Source organism: Trachypithecus francoisi, unplaced genomic scaffold (genome assembly GCF_009764315.1).
Source record: "Trachypithecus francoisi isolate TF-2019V2 unplaced genomic scaffold, Tfra_2.0 Lachesis_group11, whole genome shotgun sequence".
Lineage (NCBI taxonomy): Eukaryota > Metazoa > Chordata > Mammalia > Primates > Cercopithecidae > Trachypithecus > Trachypithecus francoisi.
The window spans coordinates 78203722-78227859 of NW_022681456.1; the positions used below are offsets into that span (position 1 = coordinate 78203722).

General features: G+C 51.9%; 3 protein-coding genes across 13 annotated transcripts in view; 1 reads left to right on the forward strand and 2 right to left on the reverse strand.

The window, feature by feature from the left end:
• The window catches only part of SMARCC2 (SWI/SNF related, matrix associated, actin dependent regulator of chromatin subfamily c member 2), a 28620-nt gene extending 15629 nt beyond the window's left edge, over positions 1-12991 (forward strand). The window contains exons 17-30 of one of the 8 annotated variants that reach the window (XM_033221711.1): positions 760-913; positions 1589-1681; positions 1914-2033; positions 2128-2190; positions 2871-3129; positions 3374-3535; positions 4583-4647; positions 4880-5015; positions 5098-5264; positions 6618-6752; positions 9642-10023; positions 10614-10697; positions 10974-11039; positions 11576-12991. In XM_033221711.1, coding sequence (XP_033077602.1) covers positions 760-913; positions 1589-1681; positions 1914-2033; positions 2128-2190; positions 2871-3129; positions 3374-3535; positions 4583-4647; positions 4880-5015; positions 5098-5264; positions 6618-6752; positions 9642-10023; positions 10614-10697; positions 10974-11039; positions 11576-11652 — 1963 coding nt within the window. In that variant the 3' untranslated portion in view covers positions 11653-12991. Of the gene's footprint in view, positions 1-759; positions 914-1588; positions 1682-1913; positions 2034-2127; positions 2191-2870; positions 3130-3373; positions 3536-4582; positions 4648-4879; positions 5016-5097; positions 5265-6617; positions 6753-9641; positions 10024-10613; positions 11040-11575 lie in introns of all 8 variants that reach the window. The other 7 variants (XM_033221712.1, XM_033221707.1, XM_033221713.1 and 4 more) reach the window with 7 other exon arrangements.
• Positions 12992-13802: 811 nt separating this feature from the next.
• Positions 13803-17368, reverse strand: MYL6 (myosin light chain 6). Of its 2 annotated transcripts, XM_033221720.1 has the most exons (7): positions 17230-17356; positions 16946-16973; positions 15930-16073; positions 15518-15691; positions 15056-15133; positions 14714-14758; positions 13803-13996 (listed from the first exon to the last, which is right to left on the reverse strand). In XM_033221720.1, exons 1-6 carry the CDS (start codon positions 17230-17232, stop codon positions 14730-14732), a joined length of 456 nt encoding a protein of 151 aa, XP_033077611.1. In that variant the 5' UTR covers positions 17233-17356; the 3' UTR covers positions 13803-13996; positions 14714-14729. The 2 variants fall into 2 exon arrangements, with proteins under 2 accessions (XP_033077611.1, XP_033077609.1); XM_033221718.1 differs by lacking the exon at positions 14714-14758 and having other exon boundaries at positions 17230-17368.
• Positions 17369-17606: 238 nt separating this feature from the next.
• MYL6B (myosin light chain 6B) lies at positions 17607-23834 on the reverse strand. 3 transcript variants are annotated; one of them, XM_033221716.1, is made up of 9 exons: positions 23693-23834; positions 23255-23470; positions 21478-21700; positions 20731-20758; positions 20372-20515; positions 19981-20154; positions 18044-18121; positions 17852-17889; positions 17607-17707 (listed from the first exon to the last, which is right to left on the reverse strand). In XM_033221716.1, the coding sequence occupies exons 3-8, from the start codon at positions 21652-21654 to the stop codon at positions 17861-17863; spliced, it is 630 nt and encodes a 209-aa protein (XP_033077607.1). In that variant the 5' UTR covers positions 21655-21700; positions 23255-23470; positions 23693-23834; the 3' UTR covers positions 17607-17707; positions 17852-17860. The 3 variants fall into 3 exon arrangements, with proteins under 3 accessions (XP_033077607.1, XP_033077608.1, XP_033077606.1); XM_033221715.1 differs by lacking the exons at positions 17607-17707; positions 17852-17889; positions 18044-18121 and having other exon boundaries at positions 19503-20154; XM_033221717.1 differs by lacking the exons at positions 17607-17707; positions 17852-17889; positions 18044-18121; positions 23693-23834 and having other exon boundaries at positions 19499-20154; positions 23255-23348.
• Between the last annotated feature and the right edge of the window lie 304 nt (positions 23835-24138).

Here is a 24138-nt window from a genome sequence, read left to right on the forward strand (position 1 = left end):
CCTCTAGAGAAAGGTGAAGTACAGGTTTGGGAATGAATGACTTGAGGGATTGGCAGTGGCATTCTCTGAAGTGTAGAATATAGGACAAAGAAGGAGCACGTGTGTAATTGAAAGCTACTGGTTCAGGCCAGGTGTAGTGGCTCATGCCTATAATCTAAACATTTTGGGAGACCAAGGTGGGAGGATCACTGGAGGCCAGAAGTTCGAGACCAGCCTGGGCAAAATGGCGAAACCCTATCTCTACAGAAAATGCAAAAAAGTTAGCTAGGCGTGGTCGCACGTGTCTGTGCTCTTAGTGACTCAGGAGGCTGAGATAGGAGGATCACTGAGCCCTAGAGGTGGAGGCTGCAGCGAGCGGTGATCACACCACTGCGCTTCAGCCTCTCAGGGATAGAAAAAAAAAAGAGAGAAGGAGAGAGAGGGAGAGGGAGGGAGAGGGGAGGGAGGAAGGGCAAAGAAAAAAAAGAAAAGAAAGAAACGGATTCAGTTTTACTAGCTATTCAGGAAGAAATGTTCAGTAGGTAGGTGGATATAGAGATTGGCCCAGGCTGGAGATGTAGACTTGGGTGTCACTGGCATTTAGGTGGTAAATGAACAACTGGAGTAGGTAAAATTTCCTAAGGAGTATAATGAACAGAGGAAAAGGCCAGGGTTGGGTGGGGAAGGGGTTTATGCCCCAACTTCTACCCCCAGTTTTCCTCTTTCTCGTGCACCTTTCTGGCTATCCATGTAACACTGTCTCTGCCTCTCTCCACACAGGGTCCATGCCTTCCTAGAACAGTGGGGTCTTATTAACTACCAAGTGGATGCTGAGAGTCGACCAACCCCAATGGGGCCTCCGCCTACCTCTCACTTCCATGTCTTGGCTGACACACCATCAGGGCTGGTGCCTCTGCAGCCCAAGACCCCTCAGGTAGGGTGAGGTGCTATGGGGACGGGGCAGGGTTGGGAAGATTGGGCTTCTTTGAACTTTTCTTTTTCTGGTTTTTAGGCTAATGGTTCAGGAGTGTTTTGAGGCTTCTTCCTTTTCCATGGGATGCAAAGGGCCACAGGAATCAGCCCCATGTGTTTAGCACCCTCTCTTAGCCTTTGTACCTAAGGCTGTAATTGCTGAGGGAGAAGAGATTATCCTTTTACTCAAGGAGCAGACAGGCTAATGTAGGGGATTCAATAGATAGAAAAAAATGGCTTAAAATTAACTTGCATGAAATTTTTAAACTTTGTCATCTTTGCCACATTTTTCCATTTTTGCCTCATAATTATCACTTTCTTTTTTTTTTTTTTCCATTTCCACTTCATCCATTATAAAATTTAGGAAGAAGGTTATGTGGCTTGCCCAAGGTCACAGAGTACCAAATCTAGGATTAGAACGTAATTGTCCAGCTCCTAAGAGAACCTGTAAAGATAATGTGAATATATATGGATATCATGCCAATGACATGTCTTACTAATCATGAAGGGAACATGGAACAGTGGCATGAGTGCCCCCAGAGCTTGCGGGCCACCCAGCATTTGGTTTTGAGGCCTCCAGGGCCTTGGCCTGGTCATTTCCTGCCCAGCCTCCATGACGCCAAGCTCTGTCCCCCAGGGCCGCCAGGTTGATGCTGATACCAAGGCTGGGCGAAAGGGCAAAGAGCTGGATGACCTGGTGCCAGAGACGGCTAAGGGCAAGCCAGAGCTGGTAGGTGGGGTGCAGACCCTGCTGGGCTGCTCATTTGCCCCTTTATTGGGGGGCCCCTGCCCGGGAAGAAGAGACATGAGAGCAGAGGAACTACAGCAGTAAGGGAGGAAGTCCCACCCAGGGGTGTCCCTGGCTTTGGGAAAGAAGCTCCTTCTGTCTGTTTTTTCTCTCTGTCAGCCCCTGGCTCCCAGCGGTCACTTGTATTCACCTCTTTCTTTCCCTCCACAAATAGCAGACCTCTGCTTCCCAACAAATGCTCAACTTTCCTGACAAAGGCAAAGAGAAACCAACAGACATGCAAAACTTTGGGCTGCGCACAGACATGTACACAAAAAAGAATGTTCCCTCCAAGGTAGGAGGTGGGGGCCGACTTTAGGGGTAGAGAATGTTCACTCCTCAGAGGTCACAGGCTCCTCTCTTCTGACCTGCCTGTGTTTCCCCTGCAGAGCAAAGCTGCAGCCAGTGCCACTCGTGAGTGGACAGAACAGGAAACCCTGCTTCTCCTGGAGGTAATTGGGGCAAAGAAAAGAGTTTCTCTGGAAACAGAAGTGGGCTCCGTGTAGAGGCTCACACCTGTAATCCCAGCACCTTGGGAAGCCAAGGCAGGAGGATTGCTTGAGCCCAGGAGTTTGAGACGAGCCTGGACAACATAGTGAGACTCTGTCTCTATGAAAAATTTTAAAAATTAGCCAGGTGTGGTGGCACACACCTGTGGTCCCAGCTACTCAGGAGGCTAAGTGGGAGGATTGCCCAGGAGGTCAAGGCTCCAGTGAGCTGTGATCATACTACTGCACTCCAGCGTGGGTGACAGAGAGAGACAAGATCCTGTTTCAAAAAACAAACAAACAAAAAAAGAAAACAGACATGTTGAAGTTGCTGGCCACACTTGTGAGTGAGGAGAGATCGTGGAGTTTGGCATGAGCAGAGCATGATCTTGCCCTGTCTCTCCCGTTCCCAATGCCTGTTGCACCTGCCCCAGGGACCAGCTCCAGGCTGGGGATTTGGGCCATTTCATTAACTTCATATCCTTTCTTAGTGCTACTTCAAGATCCCTCTTGGACCTAGCAGAGTACACAAATACCAGAACATAGAGAGCTTTGAAACCAGCTGCCCTTAGTAGGATGGGGGGAGTCGGCCTTCGAGAAAAGTGGCTAAGTAAGCGGAGTTATGTCTCCACCACTACCACCAGGCACTGGAAATGTACAAAGATGACTGGAACAAAGTGTCCGAGCATGTGGGAAGCCGCACACAGGACGAGTGCATCTTGCATTTTCTTCGTCTTCCCATTGAAGACCCATACCTGGAGGACTCAGAGGCCTCCCTAGGCCCCCTGGCCTACCAACCCATCCCCTTCAGTCAGTCGGGCAACCCTGTTATGAGCACTGTTGCCTTCTTGGCCTCTGTCGTCGATCCCCGAGTCGCCTCTGCTGCTGCAAAGTCAGCCCTAGGTAATGGGGGTGGGCGGTTCCACCTGGCCTTCTTAGTTTGCTTTTGAAGGGCTAGTTACTCAGACTGAATCCTCTCAAGTTTGGCTGCCCTGCTGGCCTTGTCTGTGCGGGCCTCAGCTCGGGCATCTGTCTAGGCTCCATGCTGGCTTAGATGAAGACATGGGCTTGTGAGTAAGCTTTTGCAGGGATTGCCAGAACTGTCCCCTTGTGCCACTCCCAGCCTCATCCTTTCTGGGTCTTACAGAGGAGTTCTCCAAAATGAAGGAAGAGGTACCCACGGCCTTGGTGGAGGCCCATGTTCGGAAAGTGGAAGAAGCAGCCAAAGTAACAGGCAAGGCGGACCCTGCCTTCGGTCTGGAAAGCAGTGGCATTGCAGGAACCACCTCTGATGAGCCTGAGCGGATTGGTAAGGCCAGGCAGGTTCCCACATTTCTTGCCTTTCCCAAGAGCCGGAGTCACCCTGGCCTCCCTGTGCCATTTCTGCCTCAAGTTGGCATCAGAGCACAACATGAATGAGAAAATCGGTAGGGTTTTTATTTTCCCCATGAGTTTACTTCAGGGCCTCTGGACCCCTACTGGTCCTCTCATGAAGATTTTGGGTAGAAAAATCTTGGCTTGTAGAAGGGGCTATTAGAAAAGTCTTGTGAAGGCCAGGCGTGGTGGCTCACGCCTGTAATCCCAGCACTTTGAGAGGCTGAGGCGGGTGGATCATGAGGTCAGGAGTTCAAGACCAGCCTGGCTAAGATGCTGAAACCCCATCTCTACTAAATATACAAAAATTAGCTGGGCGTGGTGGCACGCACCTGTAATCCTAGCTATTTCGAGGCTGAGGCAGGACAATAGCTTAAACCTGAGTGCCAGAGGTTGCAGTGAGCCAAGATCAAGGCCACTGCACTCTAGTCTGGGCGACAAAGCAAGACTTCGTCTCAAAAAGAAAAAAGTCTTGTGAAGGCTGGGCACAGTGGCTCACGCCTGTAATCCCAGTACTTTGGGAGGCTGAGGTGGGCAGATCATTTGAGCCCAGGAGTTTGAAACCAGTCTGGGCAACGTGGCAAAATCCCGTCTCTACAAAAAATACCAAAAAAATTAGCCAGGCGTGGTGGCGTGCGCCTATAGCCTCAGGTACACAGGAGGCTGAGGTGAGAGAATCACTTGAGCCCAGGAAGTCAAGGCTGCAGTGAACCATGATTGTGCTACTGCACTCCAGCCTGGGCGACAGAGTGAGACCCTGTCTCAAAAGAAAAAAAACAGGTGTTACGGAGAAGCTGGGTGCAGAGGCTCACACCTGTAGTCCAAGCTGCTCAGGAGGCTGAGGTGAGAGGATTGCATGGGCCCAGGAGTTTGAGACCAACCTGGGCAACACAGCAAGAGCCTGTCTCTAAAAAAAAGAAGAGTGTTAGACACAGACGACTGTGTATTAGACATTTCCTATTTTCCTTTCCCATGGGCCCAGAGGAGAGCGGGAATGACGAGGCTCGGGTGGAAGGCCAGGCCACAGATGAGAAGAAGGAGCCCAAGGTACAGAGGGATTGCTGGGAGCTGCAGGGGCTGCGTGCAGCACTGTGGTGATGGGGGAATTGGCCTTGTTCAGCTTAGGTGGGCAAGGGCTGGTTTTGGACAGGGTTGTCTCCTAGAATGAAATCACCTCCGAAGTAAGAGGAATAAATTTAGTTCCCAGTCTGGCCCCTCTGTGTGAGAACTAATCACCCCAATCCCTGATAACTCTCCTTTTCTGTCACTGGAATTTCAGGAACCCCGAGAAGGAGGGGGTGCCATAGAGGAGGAAGCAAAGGAGAAAACCAGCGAGGCTCCCAAGAAGGATGAGGAGAAAGGGAAAGAAGGTGACAGTGAGAAGGAGTCTGAGAAGAGTGATGGAGACCCAATAGGTGAGCCTCCCACAAGGGTAGGTGGGGGTGCAGGGAAGAGAGGTGAAACTGTGGGGCTAACTTAACCCTTGTCCTGGCCCAGTCGATCCTGAGAAGGAGAAGGAGCCAAAGGAAGGGCAGGAGGAAGTGCTGAAGGAAGTGGTGGAGTCTGAGGGGGAAAGGAAGACAAAGGTGGAGCGGGACATTGGCGAGGGCAACCTCTCCACCGCCGCTGCTGCCGCCCTGGCTGCTGCCGCAGTGAAAGCCAAGGTGAGGCCAGACCTTGAAGACCTCAGGGAAGAAAATGCCCACTTCTCTAATCTCATGTCACTTAGAGGAAATCCTTCCTCACTCACACCTTAAATAATGCTGACCTATTTATTTTTAATTTTTAATCTCTGGAGGAGGTAAAGTTAGTCATCCCTTCTCTAAGCTTTAAAAAATATGTCACGATTGGGCCTGTTTTCAACCCTGTCGGTATTTCATTCCGTGTTACCCTTTGCCACAGTATCTCCATGTTCTTTTTTTGAGACAGAGTCTTGCTCTGTCAGATCTCGGCTCACTGCAGCCTCTACCTCCCAGGTTCAAGTGATTCTCCTGCCTCTGCCTCCCGAGTAGCTGGGATTACAGGCGCACAACACCATGCCTGGCTAACTCTTTGTATTTTTAGTAGAGACGGGGTTTCGCCATGTTGACCAGGCTGGTCTTGAACTCCTGACCTCAGGTGATCCACCTGCCTTGGCGTCCCAAATTGCTGGAATTACAGGTGTGAGCCACCACACCCAACCTCCATGTTTTATTTATTTATTTATTCATTTATTTATTTATTTTTTGAGATAGAGTCTCACTCTGTTGTCCAGGCTGGAGTGCAGTGGCACAATCTCGGCTCACTGCAACCTCCACCTCCTGGGTTCAAGTGATTCTCCCACCTCAGCCTCCCGAGTAGCTGGGATTACAGGCACTTGCCACCATGCCTGGTTAATTTTTGTATTTTTAGTAGAGACGGGGTTTCACCCTGTTGCCCCAGGCTGGTCTCAAACTCCTGGACTCAAGGGATCTGCTCGACTCAGCATCCCAAAGTGCTAGGATTACAGGCATGAGCCACCACGCCTGGCCAAAATAATTTAATTTTTTAAAAAGGCTGGCCACAGTGGCTCACACGTGTAAGTAATCCCAGGACTTTGGGAGGCTGAGGCAGGTGGATCACCTGAGGTTGGAAGTTTGAGACCAGCCTGGCCAACATGGTGAAACCCTGTCTCTACTAAAAACACAGAAATTAGCCGGCATGGTGGCGCATGTCTGTAATCCCAGCTACTGGGGAGGCTAAAGCACGAGAATTGCTTGAACCCATGAGGCGGAGTTTACAGTGAGCTGAGATCATGCCACTGCATTCCAGCCTGGGCAACTGTCTCAAAAGAGTGAGACTGTCTCAAAAGAAAAAAAAAAAAAGACACGGTGGCTCACATCTATGATCCCAGCACAAAAAAAGTCAAGCCCTTTCACCATGAGTTGTTACCACAGCAAGTTTGTTCTTATACCTGCCAGCATCCACCCTACCTTACTTCTGTATTGTCTTCAGTTGGGTCCTCCCACTGATGTGTTGTCTCATTCCTCCTTCCCTAGCACTTGGCTGCTGTTGAGGAAAGGAAGATCAAATCTTTGGTGGCCCTGCTGGTGGAGACCCAGATGAAAAAGTTGGAGATCAAACTTCGGCACTTTGAGGAGCTGGAGACTATCATGGACCGGGAACGAGAAGCAGTGAGTAGCAGGAGCCCTAGAACCCTGCTGTGCTGTGCCTCAGTTTAAAATCAGAGGGGCGTGTGTGTGTGTGTGTGCGCGCGCGCGCACGTTTCAGTGAAAGAGAGATAAGCAACAGTGGGGAAAGCCTGAGACTGACAGGGCTTCAAAGCAGAGCAGGGCAGGAACAGGGCAGGAGTAGGGCAGCCAGTTAAGGACAGTTAAGTGGTCTCACAAGTGAAGTCTGGGGACTGAGGTCCCACAGAAGGTCAGCTCCATGAGGCAAGGACTCTAGTTGGTTGTTTTGATTGCTGCATCACCAGGTCCTTGAACAGTGCTTGACCCATAGTAGACTCAAATAGTGATTGAGTAAATGGGCTTAAGGAATGATGAGAGAGAGGGTTAGGGCCTCAGATCCAGGAGGTGAACTTGGAAAGGGAATGGAACAGACATAGTGTTGAACCATTTTGTCTTTGGAGGACATAAAAAGAAAGAGACAATAGGGACCAGGCATAGTGGCCCACATCTGTAATCACAGTACTTTGGTAGGCTGAAGCAGAGGACCACTTGAGCCCAGGAGTTCAAGACCAGCCTGGGTAACATAGTGAGATCCCTGTCTTGACAATTTATTTTATTTATTTATTTGAGACAAGAGTTTCGCTCTTGTTGCTCAGGCTGGAGTGCAGTGGTGCGATCTTGGCTCACCACAACCTCTGCCTCCTGGATTCAAGCGATTCTCCTGCCTCAGCCTCCCCAGTAGCTGGGATTACAGGCATGTGCCACCATGCCCAGCTAATTTTGTTTTTTTTTTTTTTTTTTTTGAGACGGAGCCTCGCTCTGTCGCCCAGGCTGGAGTGCAGTGGCCGGATCTCAGCTCACTGCAAGCTCGGCCCCTGTGGGTTCACGCCATTCTCCTGCCTCAGCCTCCCAAGTAGCTGGGACTACAGGCGCCCGCCACCACGCCTGGCTAATTTTTTGTATTTTTAGTAGAGACGGGGTTTCACCATGTTAGCCAGGATGGTCTCAATCTCCTGACCTCGTGATCCGCCTGTCTCAGCCTCCCAAAGTGCTGGGATTACAGGCATGAGCCACTGCACCCGGCCTTGTATTTTTAATAGAGATGGGGTTTCAGGCCGGGCGCGGTGGCTCAAGCCTGTAATCCTAGCACTTTGGGAGGCCGAGACGGGCGGATCACGAGGTCAGGAGATCGAGACCATCCTGACTAACACGGTGAAACCCCGTCTCTACTAAAAACTACAAAAAACTAGCCGGGCGAGGTGGCGGCGCCTGTAGTCCCAGCTACTCGGGAGGCTGAGGCAGGAGAATGGCGTGAACCCGGGAGGCGGAGCTTGCAGTGAGCTGAGATCCGGCCACAGCACTCCAGCCTGGGTGACAGCGCGAGACTCCGTCTCAAAAAAAAAAAAAAAAAATAGAGATGGGGTTTCTCCATGTTGGTCAGGCTGGTCTCGAACTCCCGATCTCAGGTGGTTGGCCCACCTCTGCTTCCCAAAGTGCTGGATTACAGGTGTCAATCACCACGCTTTTTTTTTTTTTGAGATGGAGTCTCACTCTTTCGCCCAGGCTGGAGTGCAGTGGTGCAATGACAGCTTACTGCAACCTCCGCCTCCTGGGTTCAAGCAATTCTCCTCCCTCAGCCTCCCAAGTAGCTGGGATTACAGGTGTATGCCACCATGCCCAGCTAATTTTTGTATTTTTAGTAGAGACAGGGTTTCACTGTGTTAGACAGGATGGTCTCAAACTCAACCTTAGGTGATCCGCCCGCCTCAGCCTCCCAAAGCCCTGGGATTACAGGCAAGAGCCACCGTGCCCAGACCAAAAAATTTTTTAAAATAAACAAATTAGCCGGGCGTGGTGACGTGAGCCTGTGGTCCCAGCTACTCAGCAAGCAGAGGTGGGAGGATCGTTTGAGCCCAGGAGGTCAAGGCTGCACTGAGCCATGTTTGCACCATTGCACTCCAGCCTGGTTGACAGAGTGAGACCCTATCTCAAAAAAAAAAAAAAAAAGAAATAAAAGATAGGGATCTCAGAGAACTTAAGGTTTAATGAGAGACATCAAATGAATATACAATATGGAGACATCAGAAACAGTTAAGAAGGTTTAAAGTATCTGACAAATTCACGGTAAGAGATTGCACATCGGCCGGGCATGGTGGCTCATGCCTGTAATTCCAGCACTTTGGGAGGCTGAGGCGGGTGGATCACAAGGTCAGGAGCTCGAGACCATCCTGGCTAACACGGTGAAACCCTGTCTCTACTAAAGAATAAAAAATGCAAAAAATTAGCGTGACATGCTGGTGCACACCTGTAATCCCAGCTACTCGGGAGGCCGAGGCAGGAGAATTGCTTGAACCAGGGAGGCGGAGGTTGCAGTGAGATCACACCACTGTACTCCAGCCTGGGCAACAGAGTGAGACTCAGTCTCAAAAAAAAAAAAAAAAGAGAGATTGCACATCAAGTTTCTAAGTCCTGAGATCATAAAATAAAGCTAAAGCTCAGAGGCAAATGAATTGATCTGGGATAGCTTCCTGAGAACAGTGAGTTTTTAGTGAATTTTGAAGTAAGAAAAGAACTTGAGTTGACAAAAGGAAATGGAAGCATTTTCCAAAACAAGGTAATGGCAAGTTCAGAGCTTTGTAGCTGAAGTGAACTGGGACCAGGTTAAAGTCATTGCAATAAGAAACCATGTAGGCACCCAGGAGACATAAAGGTCATGGGAATTTACACGAAGTAGGGTGGGGAGGACAGAGGAGGCACAAGCGCAAGATGTAGATTTTGGGAACCTTCTGATTGAGAGGCAGGATCTTTCAGAAGAAGACAAAGCAGGGGTCAAGGCATTTGCCTTTGGGATCGGCTGAAAATTGGATAACAATACTCAATTGGCACTGGCAGCTGGAGTATCAGAGGCAGCAGCTCCTGGCCGACAGACAAGCCTTCCACATGGAGCAGCTGAAGTATGCGGAGATGAGGGCTCGGCAGCAGCACTTCCAGCAGATGCACCAACAGCAGCAGCAGCCACCGCCAGCCCTGCCCCCAGGCTCCCAGCCTATCCCCCCGACAGGGGCTGCTGGGCCACCCGCAGTCCATGGCTTGGCTGTGGCTCCAGCCTCTGTAGTCCCTGCTCCTGCTGGCAGTGGGGCCCCTCCAGGAAGCTTGGGCCCTTCTGAACAGATTGGGCAGGCAGGGTCAACTGCAGGGCCACAGCAGCAGCAACCAGCTGGAGCCCCCCAGCCTGGGGCAGTCCCACCAGGGGTTCCCCCCCCTGGACCCCATGGTAAGTGTTATGTTCCAGAACTTTTGTTGACTAGAAGAATCCAGGTGAATGTCTCAGTTCCCCACAAAGGGAATACAAGATGAGTCTGGAGATGAGGTTAGCCTTAATTTCTATAGATGGGCCTATCTCTCTTAGGCCCCTAAGCCAGCAGGAATCCTTCCCCAAACTCGAGAGCTTTGGAATTTTGTTCACTTACTCTAGTGTCAGAAAAAGGGAAGACGGTGCCAAGGAATGGCTAGATTATCCTTGTTTGTAAAAGTGAGTTATTCTTTGGGAGGCAGAGGCGGGTGGATCACAAAGTCAAGAGATCAAGACCATCCTGGCCAACATGGTAAAACCCCATCTCTACTAAAAATACAAAAATTAGCTGGGTATGGTTGCGGGCGCATGTAGTACCAGCTACTCGGGAGGCTGAGGCAGGAGATTGCTTAAACCTGGGAGGCGGAGGTTGTAGTGAGCCAGATAGTGCCACTGCACTCCAGCCTGGCGACAGAGTGAAACTCCGTTTAAAAGAAAAATAAAAAAGAAAAGGTGAGTTGTTAAGCAGCATTTTATACCTAACTTTCTCCATCTCTCATCTTTATTCTCAGGCCCCTCACCGTTCCCCAACCAACAAACTCCTCCCTCAATGATGCCAGGGGCAGTGCCAGGCAGCGGGCACCCAGGCGTGGCGGGTAATGCTCCTTTGGGTTTGCCTTTTGGCATGCCGCCTCCTCCTCCTCCTGCTCCATCCATCATCCCATTTGGTAGTCTAGCTGACTCCATCAGTATTAACCTCCCCCCTCCTCCTAACCTGCATGGGCATCACCACCATCTCCCATTTGCCCCGGGCACTCTCCCCCCACCTAACCTGCCTGTGTCCATGGCGAACCCTCTACATCCTAACCTGCCGGCGACCACCACCATGCCATCTTCCTTGCCTCTCGGGCCGGGGCTCGGATCCGCCGCAGCCCAAAGCCCTGCCATTGTGGCAGCTGTTCAGGGCAACCTCCTGCCCAGTGCCAGCCCACTGCCAGGTGAGAAGGGGCCAAGAGGGGAGAAGGGTGAGGGAGAGGGGTCCACATGGAGGGAGGGTGAGCGGGCAGGTGGGGAAGAGGTCAGGTACTAGACTTTCCACAATCTTTTTTGAACACTCTGGTAAAATTAGAATACAGGAGGAAGGGCCTCTTTGGCTGTCCTCCACCAGTCCCCGGCCTGGCAGCTGCCACCTTTGGGATGGTATTGGGGCCTTTCACTAGTGGGTCATGGAGCAATCCTGTGGCAGAGAGCATCTCAGTTGTAAACTTGAAAAGCAGCTGTTTGCATGATGATTGATTATCATCCCTTTGCTTATTCCTATCACGTTCAGATGCCCCATTTAGAGAGTCTCCTTTCTATCAGTTTTTCTCAGTATGAGGTAGAAGAGGGTGTTGGGAACAGAAGTTGAACATTGTGGGTACCTCATTCATCCACCCAACCACTGCATGCCATGCCCGGTTCTGTCTGTGTTGGTCTGGGTCTGAAGCCCTCTCTCCTGCACACTCTAACTGATTCATCTTACTTTTCTCCACAGACCCAGGCACCCCCCTGCCTCCAGACCCCACAGCCCCGAGCCCAGGCACAGTCACCCCTGTGCCACCTCCACAGTGAGGAGTCAGCCAGACATCTCTCCCCCTCACCCCCTCTGGAGATCACGGTTCCAGGAACAGCCCTTCCCCCACCACTGGGACCCTCCCCAGCCTGGAGAGTTCATCACTACGTAAGGAAAGCTCCTTCCGCCCCTCCAAAGCCCTCACCATGCCTAACAGAGGCGTGCATTTTTATATCAGATTATTCAAGGACTTCTGTTTAAAAGATGTTTCTAATGTCTGGGAGAGAGGATAGGATGGGAATGCTGCCCTAAAGGAAGGGCTGGTGAAAGGTGTTTATACAAGGTTCTATTAACCACTTCTAAGGGTACACCTCCCTCCAAACTACTGCATTTTCTATGGATTAAAAAAAAAAAAAAAAAGTAGATTTTAAAAAGCCACATTGGAGTTCCCTTCTACCCACTAAAAAATAACTAATTTTTACATTTTTTGAGGGGGAGTGAGTTTTAGGAAAGGGGAATTAAAATTCCAGGGAGAGCTCTGGGGATAGAACAGGGTGCAGATTCCGTCTCTCCCCAAGCCCCTTTTTAGTGACTGAGTCAAGGCCCCAGCTCTCCTACCCCCACCCTACACTGAGCTTATTCGAGTTTATTCGTACTAATGATCCCTCCTGCGGCTTCCTCATTGTTGCTGTTGTAGGCCACCCCAGCTCAGCCAATGATTCCTTTCCCTCTGAATGTCAGTTTTGTTTTTAAAAGTCACCTGCTTAGTTGATGTCAGCCTATGTGTATTTGGTGGGGAAAACCTAATTTCGGGGATTTCTGTGGTAGGTAATAGAAGAAAGGGCAGTGGGGGCTGTTCTCCTTCCTTCCCTGGGCTGTATCCATGGACTCCTGGAAGGCGCAGAGAAGGGAGCTGTAAGAGGATGCGAAGTTTTAAAACCTGAAATTGTTTTTTAAAGCACTTAAGCACCTCCTTATTATGACTTGGTGGGTCACCCCTTAGCCTCCTCCCTCTCCCACCAAGACTGTGAGAACTTCAGCTGATAGCTGGGGGCTCCCCAGATGAGGATGCAGGGATTTGGGAGCAGTGGAAGAGGGTGCCCAACCTTGGGCTGGACCAACCCTTGGCTCGGAGCTCAACTCTGCTTCCTTCATTCCTGCTCCACGTCCCAGCTCCTCCCCTGTGACTGGAAGGCAGGTGTGCCTCCAGGCTCTGCACTGGTTCTTCTTGGTTCCTCCCGCCAGGCCCTTTGTTCCTTATGTCCCCGTGTTTCTCTCCCTCTGCGTCTTAGCACCTTTCTTCTGTTCAAAGTTTTCTGTAAATTTTCTTTTCTTTTTTCTTTTTTTTCTTTTTTTTCTTTTTTTTTTTTTTTATAAATTAATTTGCTTTCAGTTCCATCTTGTGGGTGCATTCTGTGTTCTTCTTACCTGTGGCTGTCAGGCAGGGGGATTGGGATTGGAGCAGCTTTCCTGGAGTCCTTCACAGCGGCGTTTACCTGGCCGGAGAGACATTCTGCAAGCCACAGACAGGGCCTACAGACACTGCGCCTCCCCACAAAACACGAACAGCAGCATAGATGTCAAGACTATGTGCTGGTACAGGAGCAGAGGCTCTCACCTGCCCTAAAAGCTGTTTAAGACTTGGAAGGACATTCCCACAATAATGGAATTTTGTATCTTTATCCCTTCAGAAGTAGTGGTTTCACTCCTTCCCTTATTATAAAGGGAGGAGGCAAGCCCCTTACCTTCTTTTGTTGTTGTTGGCCCTTCGCCCTGCTAAGGTGATGGACAGGCTTAGACAGTGCTAATAATGGCCTGGCTTTAGCTCCAATAAACACTCCACAGGCTTCCCCACAAAAGGCCTTATTGGGAGCTTGGGAGGGCGGGGGCCAGATTTAAGGAGCTGGAAGGCTAGGAGAAGACAGCCTGATATGGAATGGAACCGGGATGGCCAGCCTTGGTCCTACCAGGATCTAGGTAGGACCAATCTAGGTGGGAGATTTCCTAATCTCCCAAGAGGTAGCTTGTTTAAGATGGATGAATGGGGCCAGCAGTTTTTAAATGAAGCCCAGACGGCTAGTACAGGACCTTCCTTCCTCAGCTTTCCTCAACCCCTGCACCATTGACCTTGGACTCTGCCTCAGGGCAGAAATCATCACCACCTCACCTTCTTCCCCTTTACCCTGTTCAGGAAAGAAAGCAGAACTGAACCGAGGGCCCAGAGAGCAAGTTTATTTGGTGAATGCTGACGGCAAACATCATCCAAGAGAGACAAGATGGGAAAGGTGCTGAGACAAGAGAGCCTAGGGAAACTTCAGGCTAGATACAAAATTCACACAGGGAAAGGCACGGAGTCGGGAGACTGGGAGGGTCCTCAGCCATTCAGCACCATGCGGACGAGCTCTGTGGAAAGGAAAGGTGGAATGAGCCTGGGAACAGGGCTGTGGAGGGGTACACCAAGGGCCAGGGGACTACGAGACTGCAAAGGTAGCATAAGAGGGAACACGCCCACAGCAACCAACCCTGGGGTCAGTTTGCAGAGGAGCCACCTTGAGTCTGACCAGTTCTCCCTGCCCCTAGCTCCCCTCCCACCAGCTGTTAGTCCCCCACCCCACCCTGAGCAGCAAGAACACAGCAGAGGCAGAAAAGTTCTCAACTACACCTACAGCTACTGTCAGCCACTGGCGGGAGGAGAGGACAAGAGTTTTGGGTTAGGGTACCTCCAAGCTGCCCAGCAAGGGAAGGGGAAAGGACTGTTCAGCTATAGCAGCAGAATGGGGCAGGCAACCCATACCCCTCTATGCCAGCTACCCATGCTCCAGGGCCAGAAGGTCACCCTAAAGCCAGACTGGTATACAGACTGGTGAGAGTTCCCAGACACCAGCACCCAGGGCCCTATAAGTAAAACCTCAGGGCCCATTCTAGAAGTAAGGAGGTACCTTACCCCCAGCCTGTATTCCTCTATGAGGAATCCCTCCCCTCCCTAGTCAGCTCCATGCAGAAACATGCCAGGAGGAAGTCAGATGGTAGTAGGGTAAGGGCAGGGGATAAAGAGCACAGGTTGAGGAAAAAAGAAACACTGGGGAGATCAACTAGAGGAGAGGCTGGGAGGAGCCGTACCCGCCCCATGGGCCCGTCACCCCGACAGGATATGCCTCACAAACGCTGCAGGAAGGAAGAGACATTCATGGTGAAGACAAGACACAGACATGGGGTGAGGGGTCAGGCGGTGGGGGCAGACATTCCATTATTTCACTTCTCATTCCTTCCCACCCTCTACAATACTACCCCTTCCTTTCCTGTTACACCCCCGACCTCCCACTCCTGGGCTGGGCAGGGCCCTGCACCTTGCCTCCTGGCTCTTTTTGGAGCCCAAGTCCAGGGATAGGGAAAGCCCCAAACACTATATTTGACCTGCCCCATACGGCTGCTTCTTCCAAGAAAGCGTAGTTCACCCCTTACCTTCATAGTTGATACAACCATTGCTGTCCTCATGCCCTGCCACCAGCATCTCTACTTCTTCCTCTGTCATCTTCTCACCTGCAGGGGGAAAGAAAGCATCTTTGGGGGGCCGGGCACGGTGGCTCAAGCCTGTAATCCCAGCACTTTGGGAGGCCGAGACCATCCTGGCTAACACAGTGAAACCCCGTCTCTACTAAAAAAAAAAAAAAATAACAAAAAACTAGCCGGGCGAGGTGGCGGGCGCCTGTAGTCCCAGCCACTTGGGAGGCTGAGGCAGGAGAATGGTGTAAACCCGGGAGGCGGAGCTTGCAGTGAGCTGAGATCCGGCCACTGCACTCCAGCCTGGGCGACAGAGCGAGACTCCGTCTCAAAAAAAAAAAAAAAAAGCATCTTTTTAATTGGGAGACAAGTGAGGTATTCAGGGTGGCATCTCAGCTCACGGACAAGGACACAGAACCTTACCCAGTGTGACAAGAACATGCCGGATTTCAGCACCCATGACGGTGCCATTTCCTTCCTTGTCAAACACCCGAAGTCCTTCGACATAATCCTCATAGGTGCCCTGGTCCTTGTTCTTGGCCACTGTCTGCAGCATGGGCAGAAAGTGCTCAAAGTCCAGCACCTTCACATTCATCTCTGCCATAAAGGAGGTGGAAGTGTCAGGCCAGAGAAGTAACACAAGTTCTCAGGACAGGGAATAATAGAGACCTCAACTGAACAGAGAGATGAGAGATGACTCCCTCCTATAAGCAGGGAAATCCATGGGATTTGCTAATCCAGACTTTGAGTTTGGGGCCTATGAAGATAAAGGGAAGCTCTTAGCTGAAGAACTGTGGGCCCATGACCACACTGAGTTGTTCTTGAGGCCCCTCACCATCACTCTTGGGGTTCCCCAGGACCTTGAGCACCTCGGCGTTGGTAGGGTTCTGGCCCAGGGCCCTCATCACGTCCCCACACTGGCTGTACAGGATCTTGCCATCACCTGTTCGGTCAAACAGCTGGAAGGCCTCCTTGAACTCTGAGGATTCAGATGAATGTCAACACAGGATTTGAGGGTTAACCCAAACCCTACTTCAGAGCCTGCTGCCCATTCAACTTCGATCATGCTGAGGAAACCAGATATCTGCACCAAACTGTACACCGAAGTCTACTTAAGAGGGATCTATTTATCTTCCTCCCAACTCAGGTGTCCTATATAGAGCCTTCCTTCCCCTCTGGCAGCCTGGTAACATCCATTTACACACCTCCCTCTGCCTGCAGCAGACCTGCCAATCTCCACTGCTGCTACTACACTTCTCAGGGCAGGAATTCGCCACCGCCCAGTCTCAGTCCTGTCCTTATAAGGAAGTGAGAGCAGCAGCCTGGGACTAGGGTCATCCCAACCTGCCACTTCGCACCCCTCCAGTACAAAGAGAACTTCCAGAGGGTAGAGCTACAGTCATATCCTTAGCAAACTCCCCTGTCCTGTCCCCATCTGCACAGAATATCAGGTCACTGCTCTACAGTGTTCACAACTGCAAGCTGGGAGGTCAGGGGCAGTTATCACAGGAGGAGAAAAAAGAAGTAGTTGATTAAGGGACAAAGGAGCGCAGGCAGCTTTATACACCCTCCCCAGACCCCACACACAGCAGGCATTAGCTGACCAAGTTTTTTCACATACCCACACCACCTAAAACTCACCCAGTGCTTGGGACTCAGATCTAGAGTGGAAGGGGAGGGAGGAAGAAAGTGAGAAAAGAAAATGGAGGATCCAAAAGAAGAGAAAATAATGCAGGGGGTAATCCCATAGGGGTGCTAAAGAGATGATAGATTAAGATTAGAGGATAGGTGCTGGGGGGCGGGTGTCCCGCTCCCTAAGGGTGACCTCGGTAGGGATCAGAGATAACCTACCTGCGGTCTGGTCTTCGGTGAAGTCACACTGCTCAGAGAAGAGGGAACTGGTCAGCATCTGAACGCCAGTCCCCCGAGTTTCTATCCCAGCCCCACAAACTCCTGTTTCAGGCTGCAGACTCGCTTCCCCGCAGGATAGGGCCCCAGGCTTTCCAACCCCACCTCCAACCTTTCGGGTCCTCAGGTTCCCTTTGCCTCCTACCCCTGCCTTCTCCTCGCCCCCCACCCGTCTCTTCCCACCTCTCGCCCCCAATCCAGCCCATCTCCCAGGACCTGGGCCCCACCATCTTGACTGCTCAGCTCTGCGGGACCTTTTCCTGCAGTAATGGCTCCGACTCTCGGCCCAACCCTAGTCTTAGTACGTCCCAATGACGTCACCCTCAGCGGACTCAGCCAATAGGAACCGTGACCTGGGTTTATGCAGATGATTGCTACATTAGTAATGACGTGGGCGGGGCCCGCCGTCCTTTCTCCAGCCCTACCTGGGCACAGAACCGCTCGGGGATGGGAGTGGGGGGGTGGGGCACAATTAATCTGCGCCTCCCAACAGCAGGAATATCGGAGGACTGGAAGAGGAGAGAGCCCTCTTTTCCCGCCCTCTCCTCCTAGCACCCTCCCCGTCTCCCCCTGCTCCCCCAACCATGAAAAAAATAGTCTGAAACCAAGAGAGGAACCCAGTCTTTATTTTGAAACAATAGGTGGCCTCCTGGTGGCTGGAACGTGCTTCCGCCTGCGGGGCCCAGTGTCCGGACTCCACTGGATCTGTGGAAAAAAACGAAAGTTGCCAAGCGCTGGAGCCCGCGCAGCAACCGGACAGCAGAACGAACTCCGCTACTTTTCTATGCTGGCTGAGAAGCGCGGGAGATTTGCCTCTTAAGGCGCGGTGAAGGGGTGGGAAGGCCCTACCTGTAGCACTCAGACGCTTAGGATGTGTTTCAAGAAGGCTGCAGAGAGAGGAGGCAAGAGGGGCTTTAGAAGCAGGCCTCTGGATAATACATCTGACTCTAGGTAATTCAGGGGTGCCACCCCGCCCACACGCGGCAAGACGCCGGGCTCCCCTCCTCCCCCGGCCCCGCTCCTGCTTTTTTGGCTCCTCACCCTCGTAGTTGATGCAGCCGTTGCTGTCCTCATGTCCTGCCAGAACAGTCTCCACCTCCTCCTCAGTCATCTTCTCTCCTGAATCCCAGACACAACGTCTGAGGCCCTGCTTTCCCTCCTTCACTCACCCAGGCAACGCTTTTTTCCCAGACGTTGTTTCGCTCCTGTCACCCAGGCTGGAGTGCAGTGGAGCGATCTCGGCTCACTGCAACCTCCACCTCCCGTGTTTAAGCGATTCTCCTTCCTCAGCCTCCCGAGTAGCTGGGACTACAGGCTCCCGGCTAATTTTTTGTATTTCTGGTAGAGATGAGGTTTCGCCATGTTGGGCAGGCTGCTCTTAAACTCTTGACCTCAGGTCATACACCTGCTTCGGCCTCCTAAAGTGCTGGGATTACAGGCGTGAGCCACCGCCCCTGGCTTTTTCCATATATTTTTGTAAACAATAATATGAACATAACAATTGTAATTTTTTTTTTTTTTTTTTTAGATAGGGTCTCCCTCTGTCACCCAGCTGGAATGCAGTGACATCATCATGGCTCGCTGCAACTTCCACCTCCTGGGCTCCAGTGATTCACATCAGCCTTCGAAGTAGCTGGGACTACAAGTGTACACCACCACGCCTGGCTAATTTTTTAATTTTTTTGTAGAGACATGGTTTTGCCATGTTGCTCAGGCTGGTCTCAAACTCCTGAGCTCAAATGATCTGCCCACCTCCGCCTCCCAAAATGCTGAGATTACAGGTGTGAGCCACCACGCCTGGCCTTGTAATTTTTTTTTTTTAATAGAGAATGAATCTCACTATGTTGCCCAGGCTGGTCTCGAACTCCTGGGCTCAAGCGATCCTCCTGCCTTGGCCTCCTAAAGTGCTAGGATTACAGGAGTGAGCCACTGCGCCCGGCCAGGCCACGCTGTTTTGTTTTGTTTTTTTTTGAAACTGAGTCTTGCTCTTGTAGCCCAGGCTGGAGTGCAGTGGCACAGTCTCAGCTCACTGCAACCTCCACCTCCCGGGTTAAAGCGATTCTCCTGCCTTAACCTCCCGAGAAGCTGGAATTACAGGCACCCACCATCATTTTTGTGTTTTTAGTAGAGATGAGGTTTCACCATGTTGGCCATGCTGGTCTCGGTGTCAAACTCCTGACCTCAAGTGATCTGCCTACCTCGGCTTCCCAAAGTGCTGGGATTATAGGCTTGAGCCACCGTGCTGGCCTTTTTTTTTTTTGAGACAGAATCTTGCTCTGTCCCCCAGGCTGGAGTGCAGTGGTGTGATCTTGGCTCACTGCAACCTCAGACTCCCGGGTTCCAGCGATTCTTCTGCCTCAGCCTCCTGGGTAGCTGGGACTACAGGCATGTGCCACCATGCCCACCTAATTTTTGTATTACTAATAGAGACGGGGTTTCACCATGTTGGCCAGGCTGGTCTCAAACTCCTGAGCTCAGGTGATCCACCCGCCTTGGCCTCCCAAAATGCTGGGATTAGAGGCGTGAGCCACCACATCTGGCCAGGCCACACTCTTTAGAGTCTCCCACCCTGGAGACTTCTCATAGCCTCAGTCCTCAAGGGAATCCTCCCTAGTCATGGATGCTTCTTGCTTTCCATTTCACCCTAGTACTGGTGAAAGTATTGACTGACAAGGAAACAATTCCAGGAGGTTAAGAGACTTGTACCAGAACACACAACCCACACGTCTCTTCCAAAACGAAAATTCAGATTTCCTGCCTCATCCCTTTTCCTCTGTCCTCTGGAAGGCACTTTAGACTCTGGAAGAGCAAGTCCTTCAGATTCTACCCCCACAGCTCTGACCTTCTCAGTCTCCTGCTGACAACCTGCAGGATAGTAATCCTCCTGCTGGCTCTGCTTATCTGGCTAGTCTTTTTTCTGGCCCACCCCATTCCCCTCTCCACTCTAAAGGAGTTCTGGTCCCCCTTGCCTGCCTCACCAAGGGTGGTGAGAACATGTCTGAGCTCTGCTCCCATGACTTTGCCGTCCCCCTCCTTGTCAAACACACGAAGCCCCTCCAAGTAGTCCTCATATGTGCCTTGGTCCCGGTTCTTGGCCACTGCCTGGAGCATGGGCAGGAAAGTTTCAAAGTCCACACGCCGGGACTTCAGCTCTGGAGGTTGGAGAGAGATGAAGGAGAGGTCACTGTAGTATCACGTAGGACCCAGCTCCCAACCCTACCACAATGCTTTCATTCTGTTCAGCATTTAGGATATTTTCCTGCTTCTGTGTTTGTCAGTTTTTGAAGTCCTGAGATCCACCTCATTCTTTGTTACCAACATCCAACTTTTGAAAACTAAAAACCCGAATTGTTCCAAGGGTCCCCTCACCATCACTCTTGGGGTTCCCCAGGACCTTGAGCACCTCGGCGTTGGTGGGGTTCTGGCCCAGGGCCCTCATCACGTCCCCACACTGGCTGTACAGGATCTTGCCATCCCCTACTCGGTCAAACAGCTCGAAGGCCTCCTTGAACTCTAAGGTATAAGGAAGGGTCAGTGTAGACACTGATTAGGGGTTCCCATCACCCCCAGACAGAAGGGAATTTCAGAAACTATGTGAACAGAACAAGGGAGGAAAAGAGGACTAGTCTGGGAGGTTTCAAGGTCGGGACTGGGGTTAGGGGAATAGAAAGAGAATCTGACCAGGGGATTGGGGACTGGACAGTGGGCTTAGACCAGCTTCTCCTCACCCTCCAGCTGGTCCTTGTTAAACTCGATCTGTGGAAGAAAAAAGCAGGTGGGGAGAGATGACAGTTTATTCAGTCCCTCTCCAGCACTCCTCCCAACCAACTGGCAGCCACTTCTGAGGAGGGGCCCAAAGGGACCAGGCTGGAAGCCCAGCCACCTCAGTCCCATTCCCAGCTCTGGGCCTTGGGAGAATCCCAAGAAGAGGAATTACAGTGGGGAGGGTTTCCTGGGAACAGGGTTAATCCCATGCCACCTGTTTCCCTCCCTCCATTGCCCTGAGCCCTGCATCCCTCACATAACTGGGGGCTGAACAAAGGCTAAATTTACCCCTGGCCCCCAGCTGTGATTGTCTAACAAGTCTGTCCTCTTCAGCCTCCCCTCCTGGAGTTCAGAGCTGCAGGCCTTTTGAGTTGAATCACCAGCCAGGGGCAGGCAACAGCTCTTTTTCCTTCACCTTGAAACTGTCCTCAGAACCCAGATGTTCCCCATCTAAGAGTCCCTGCCTCCAGCAGGGGGTAAGTGAGTGTGCATGTGCTGTACACACATGGTTATAGGTTAGAGGGAGAGAAGAGCAAAGACAACAGCAGAGTCATAAGCCTGGATGCTTCCAAATGGGGGACTAAGGGAAAGCCCCAATCTCATTCCAGGGTTCATTGATTCCCTACCTTCTAGATACCCCCAATCCCCTAGGCTATACCCCACCCTCAAACCACCCCCTCCAATTCTATCTTCACTTTCCAGAGACTCACCACCACTTTGGAGAGATCGATTGGAGGCTCCTGGGTTTTCTGAGGGGCCTGGGGGACAGCTGGCTCAGCTTTGCTCTTGGCTGGAGGAGCCCCTGCTGCTGCTGCTGGCTTAGCAGCAGGTTTGGAGATGGAGGGCCCTGCCGGTTTCTTCACGGGAACATCCTTCTTGGGAGGCATGATGTCCGGTGGCCAAAGGACAGTGTGTGGATGGGGGCACCCATCTCTGTTTAAATAGCCAGGGAGTCTGGGATGTCAAGGGGCGGGGGCAGGGGCAGGGAGCCAGTTGGCTGTGGCGAGGATGAGGTAGAGGAGAGATATAACCGTCTGCCCTCACTCCCCTGGCCTCCTATGGTTCAGGACTCCTGCCCCAAGGTCTTCTTCCCTCTGTTCCCTCATCCCCAAAGGCTGTCCAGAAAAGAAAAATGTTTCCTTTAGGGGCAGGGGAGGAAGCTAGGGACTGCCCAGAATGAGAGGTAGTTAACCTCCAGGGTGAGGATAGGATGCTTGCACTGAGATGGGGGTGGTGAGGCAAAGCAGGTCATCCAGCAGCTTTAGTCTTCTTGAGGGGTGGGGTGAGGGGTAGCAGTCAGGGAGGCTTGTGTGAACTGGAACAAGTTAAAGTGTGGTCTGGGAGCAATGACAAAAACAAGCAGCCCATCTGCCCAGCCCCTCCACTCCTTTCTGACCATGGCTTTGTAAAGAGCAGGGATAGTTAACCCTAGAGTCTAATAATCCCTAATACTTGTAGTTCCTGAGCCCGCACCCAGCCAAGAATTGAAACTATTCACAGTATAAAGGAAGAATAGTCATAGAAACAGGAGTGTGACATCCCTCATTGTCTCCTAGTGCGCAGTGTTATTTTAGGGGAAGGAGTGGGGGCAAAGATCAGGTTGAACATCTGCTACCCATTCTTCCATGGAAGGAACCTTCTTCCACAAGCCCACTGTCATTCAAGACAAACAAAAGGGCCGGGCGCGGTGGCTCAAGCCTGTAATCCCAGCACTTTGGGAGGCCGAGACGGGCGGATCACGAGGTCAGGAGATCGAGACCATCCTGGCTAACACGGTGAAACCCCGTCTCTACTAAAAAAATACAAAAAATTAGCCGGGCGATGTGGCGGGCGCCTGTAGTCTCAGCTACTCGGGAGGCTGAGGCGAGAGAATGGCATAAACCCGGGAGGCGGAGCTTGCAGTGAGCTGAGATCCGGCCACTGCACTCCAGCCTGGGCGACAGAGCGAGACTCCGTCTCAAAAAAAAAAAAAAAAAAAAGACAAACAAAAGGTAGGGCGCTTGCTGAACCTGCGGGGACCCTGTGGTGGCACCTGAGAAGGGCGGGCTCTGGGAGATGGCTTAAATTCCCTAATCCAAGAGGATGTGGGCACTCCTATGGCCTCCATGAGTATTCACCCCACAACCAGGGGTATAATAAAAATCCTGACACAGGGGCCAGGTCACAAACCTTGCCGGGGGCACTGGGAGAGAGTCCAAGTTGGCGGGCGTTTGGGAGTGGGGAGGGGTTGCCGCCTACTTTTGTTCTGGGGGAAATTAGGAAAGGATTTAGGTAGCATTCTGAGGAAGATAGCAGTGACTCCACTTAGGCCCCGGGGTTGATGCTGGGTCTCCCATTCGCAAAACAGTGTCTGAATCTCATTACTGCAAACTGTCCCATTTTTACAAAATACATCACACACACGACACACAGACACACACACACACACTCACGTACACCCCACTAAACCTTAAAGAAAGCGGCCCTCCTCAGCCCCCAAAAACTCACCCTGCGGGGTCCGCGTCTGGGGCTGGGGAGGGGGCGGGGCACAGCGCGGCCCCTAGCCCTGAAGGGTTAATTCCGACGGCCGCGGAGCATGCCGGGAGTCGTAGTCCCCAGCGGGCTCACGGGATACGCGGCGCTCTAGATTGCAGCTGAGGCTAGGGCGGTGGCTTCCGGCCCTTGGAGGCGCGTGGTGACTCAGTGTCCTTCCATGTCCCGGAACTGAAAGGCAATGAACAATTTCCAATCCACCCCAACCCTAAAACCCTGCAGGGTCCCTAAGGTATCCCTCCTACTTAGCCCTGGCGGGCTCCTAGTCTCGGGAGGCGGTGGGGGGAGCGGGGCAGATGTTTTCCTGGACCTACTGCTGAAAGAACTCCGAACCAGGGGAAAGGTTGAGGCTGCAGCAGGCAGCGTGGAGGTCAGATAGCTGGAAGCACTTACGGCCCCGGGGAGAGCGGCTGCGCTCTCTTTCGCTTCCTCTTGCGGTTTGGTAGGAAAAAAGAGACCTCAGAATAGTTTTTTTTTTTTTTTTTTTTTTGAGACGGAGTCTCGCTCTGTCGCCCAGGCTGGAGTGCAGTGGCCGGATCTCAGCTCACTGCAAGCTCCGCCTCCTGGATTTAGGCCATTTTCCTGCCTCAGCCTCCCGAGTAGCTGAGACTACAGGCGCCCGCCACCTCGCCCGGCTAGTTTTTTATATTTTTTAGTAGAGACGGGGTTTCACCGTGTTAGCCAGGATGGTCTCGATCTTCTGACCTCGTGATCCGCCCGTCTCGGCCTCCCAAAGTGCTGGGATTACAGGCTTGAGCCACCGCGCCCGGCGAGTAGTTTGTTTTTAATGTACTGGTTGCTGAAGTAAATGTTAAAATTTGCAATTAAGCCCAGTCACC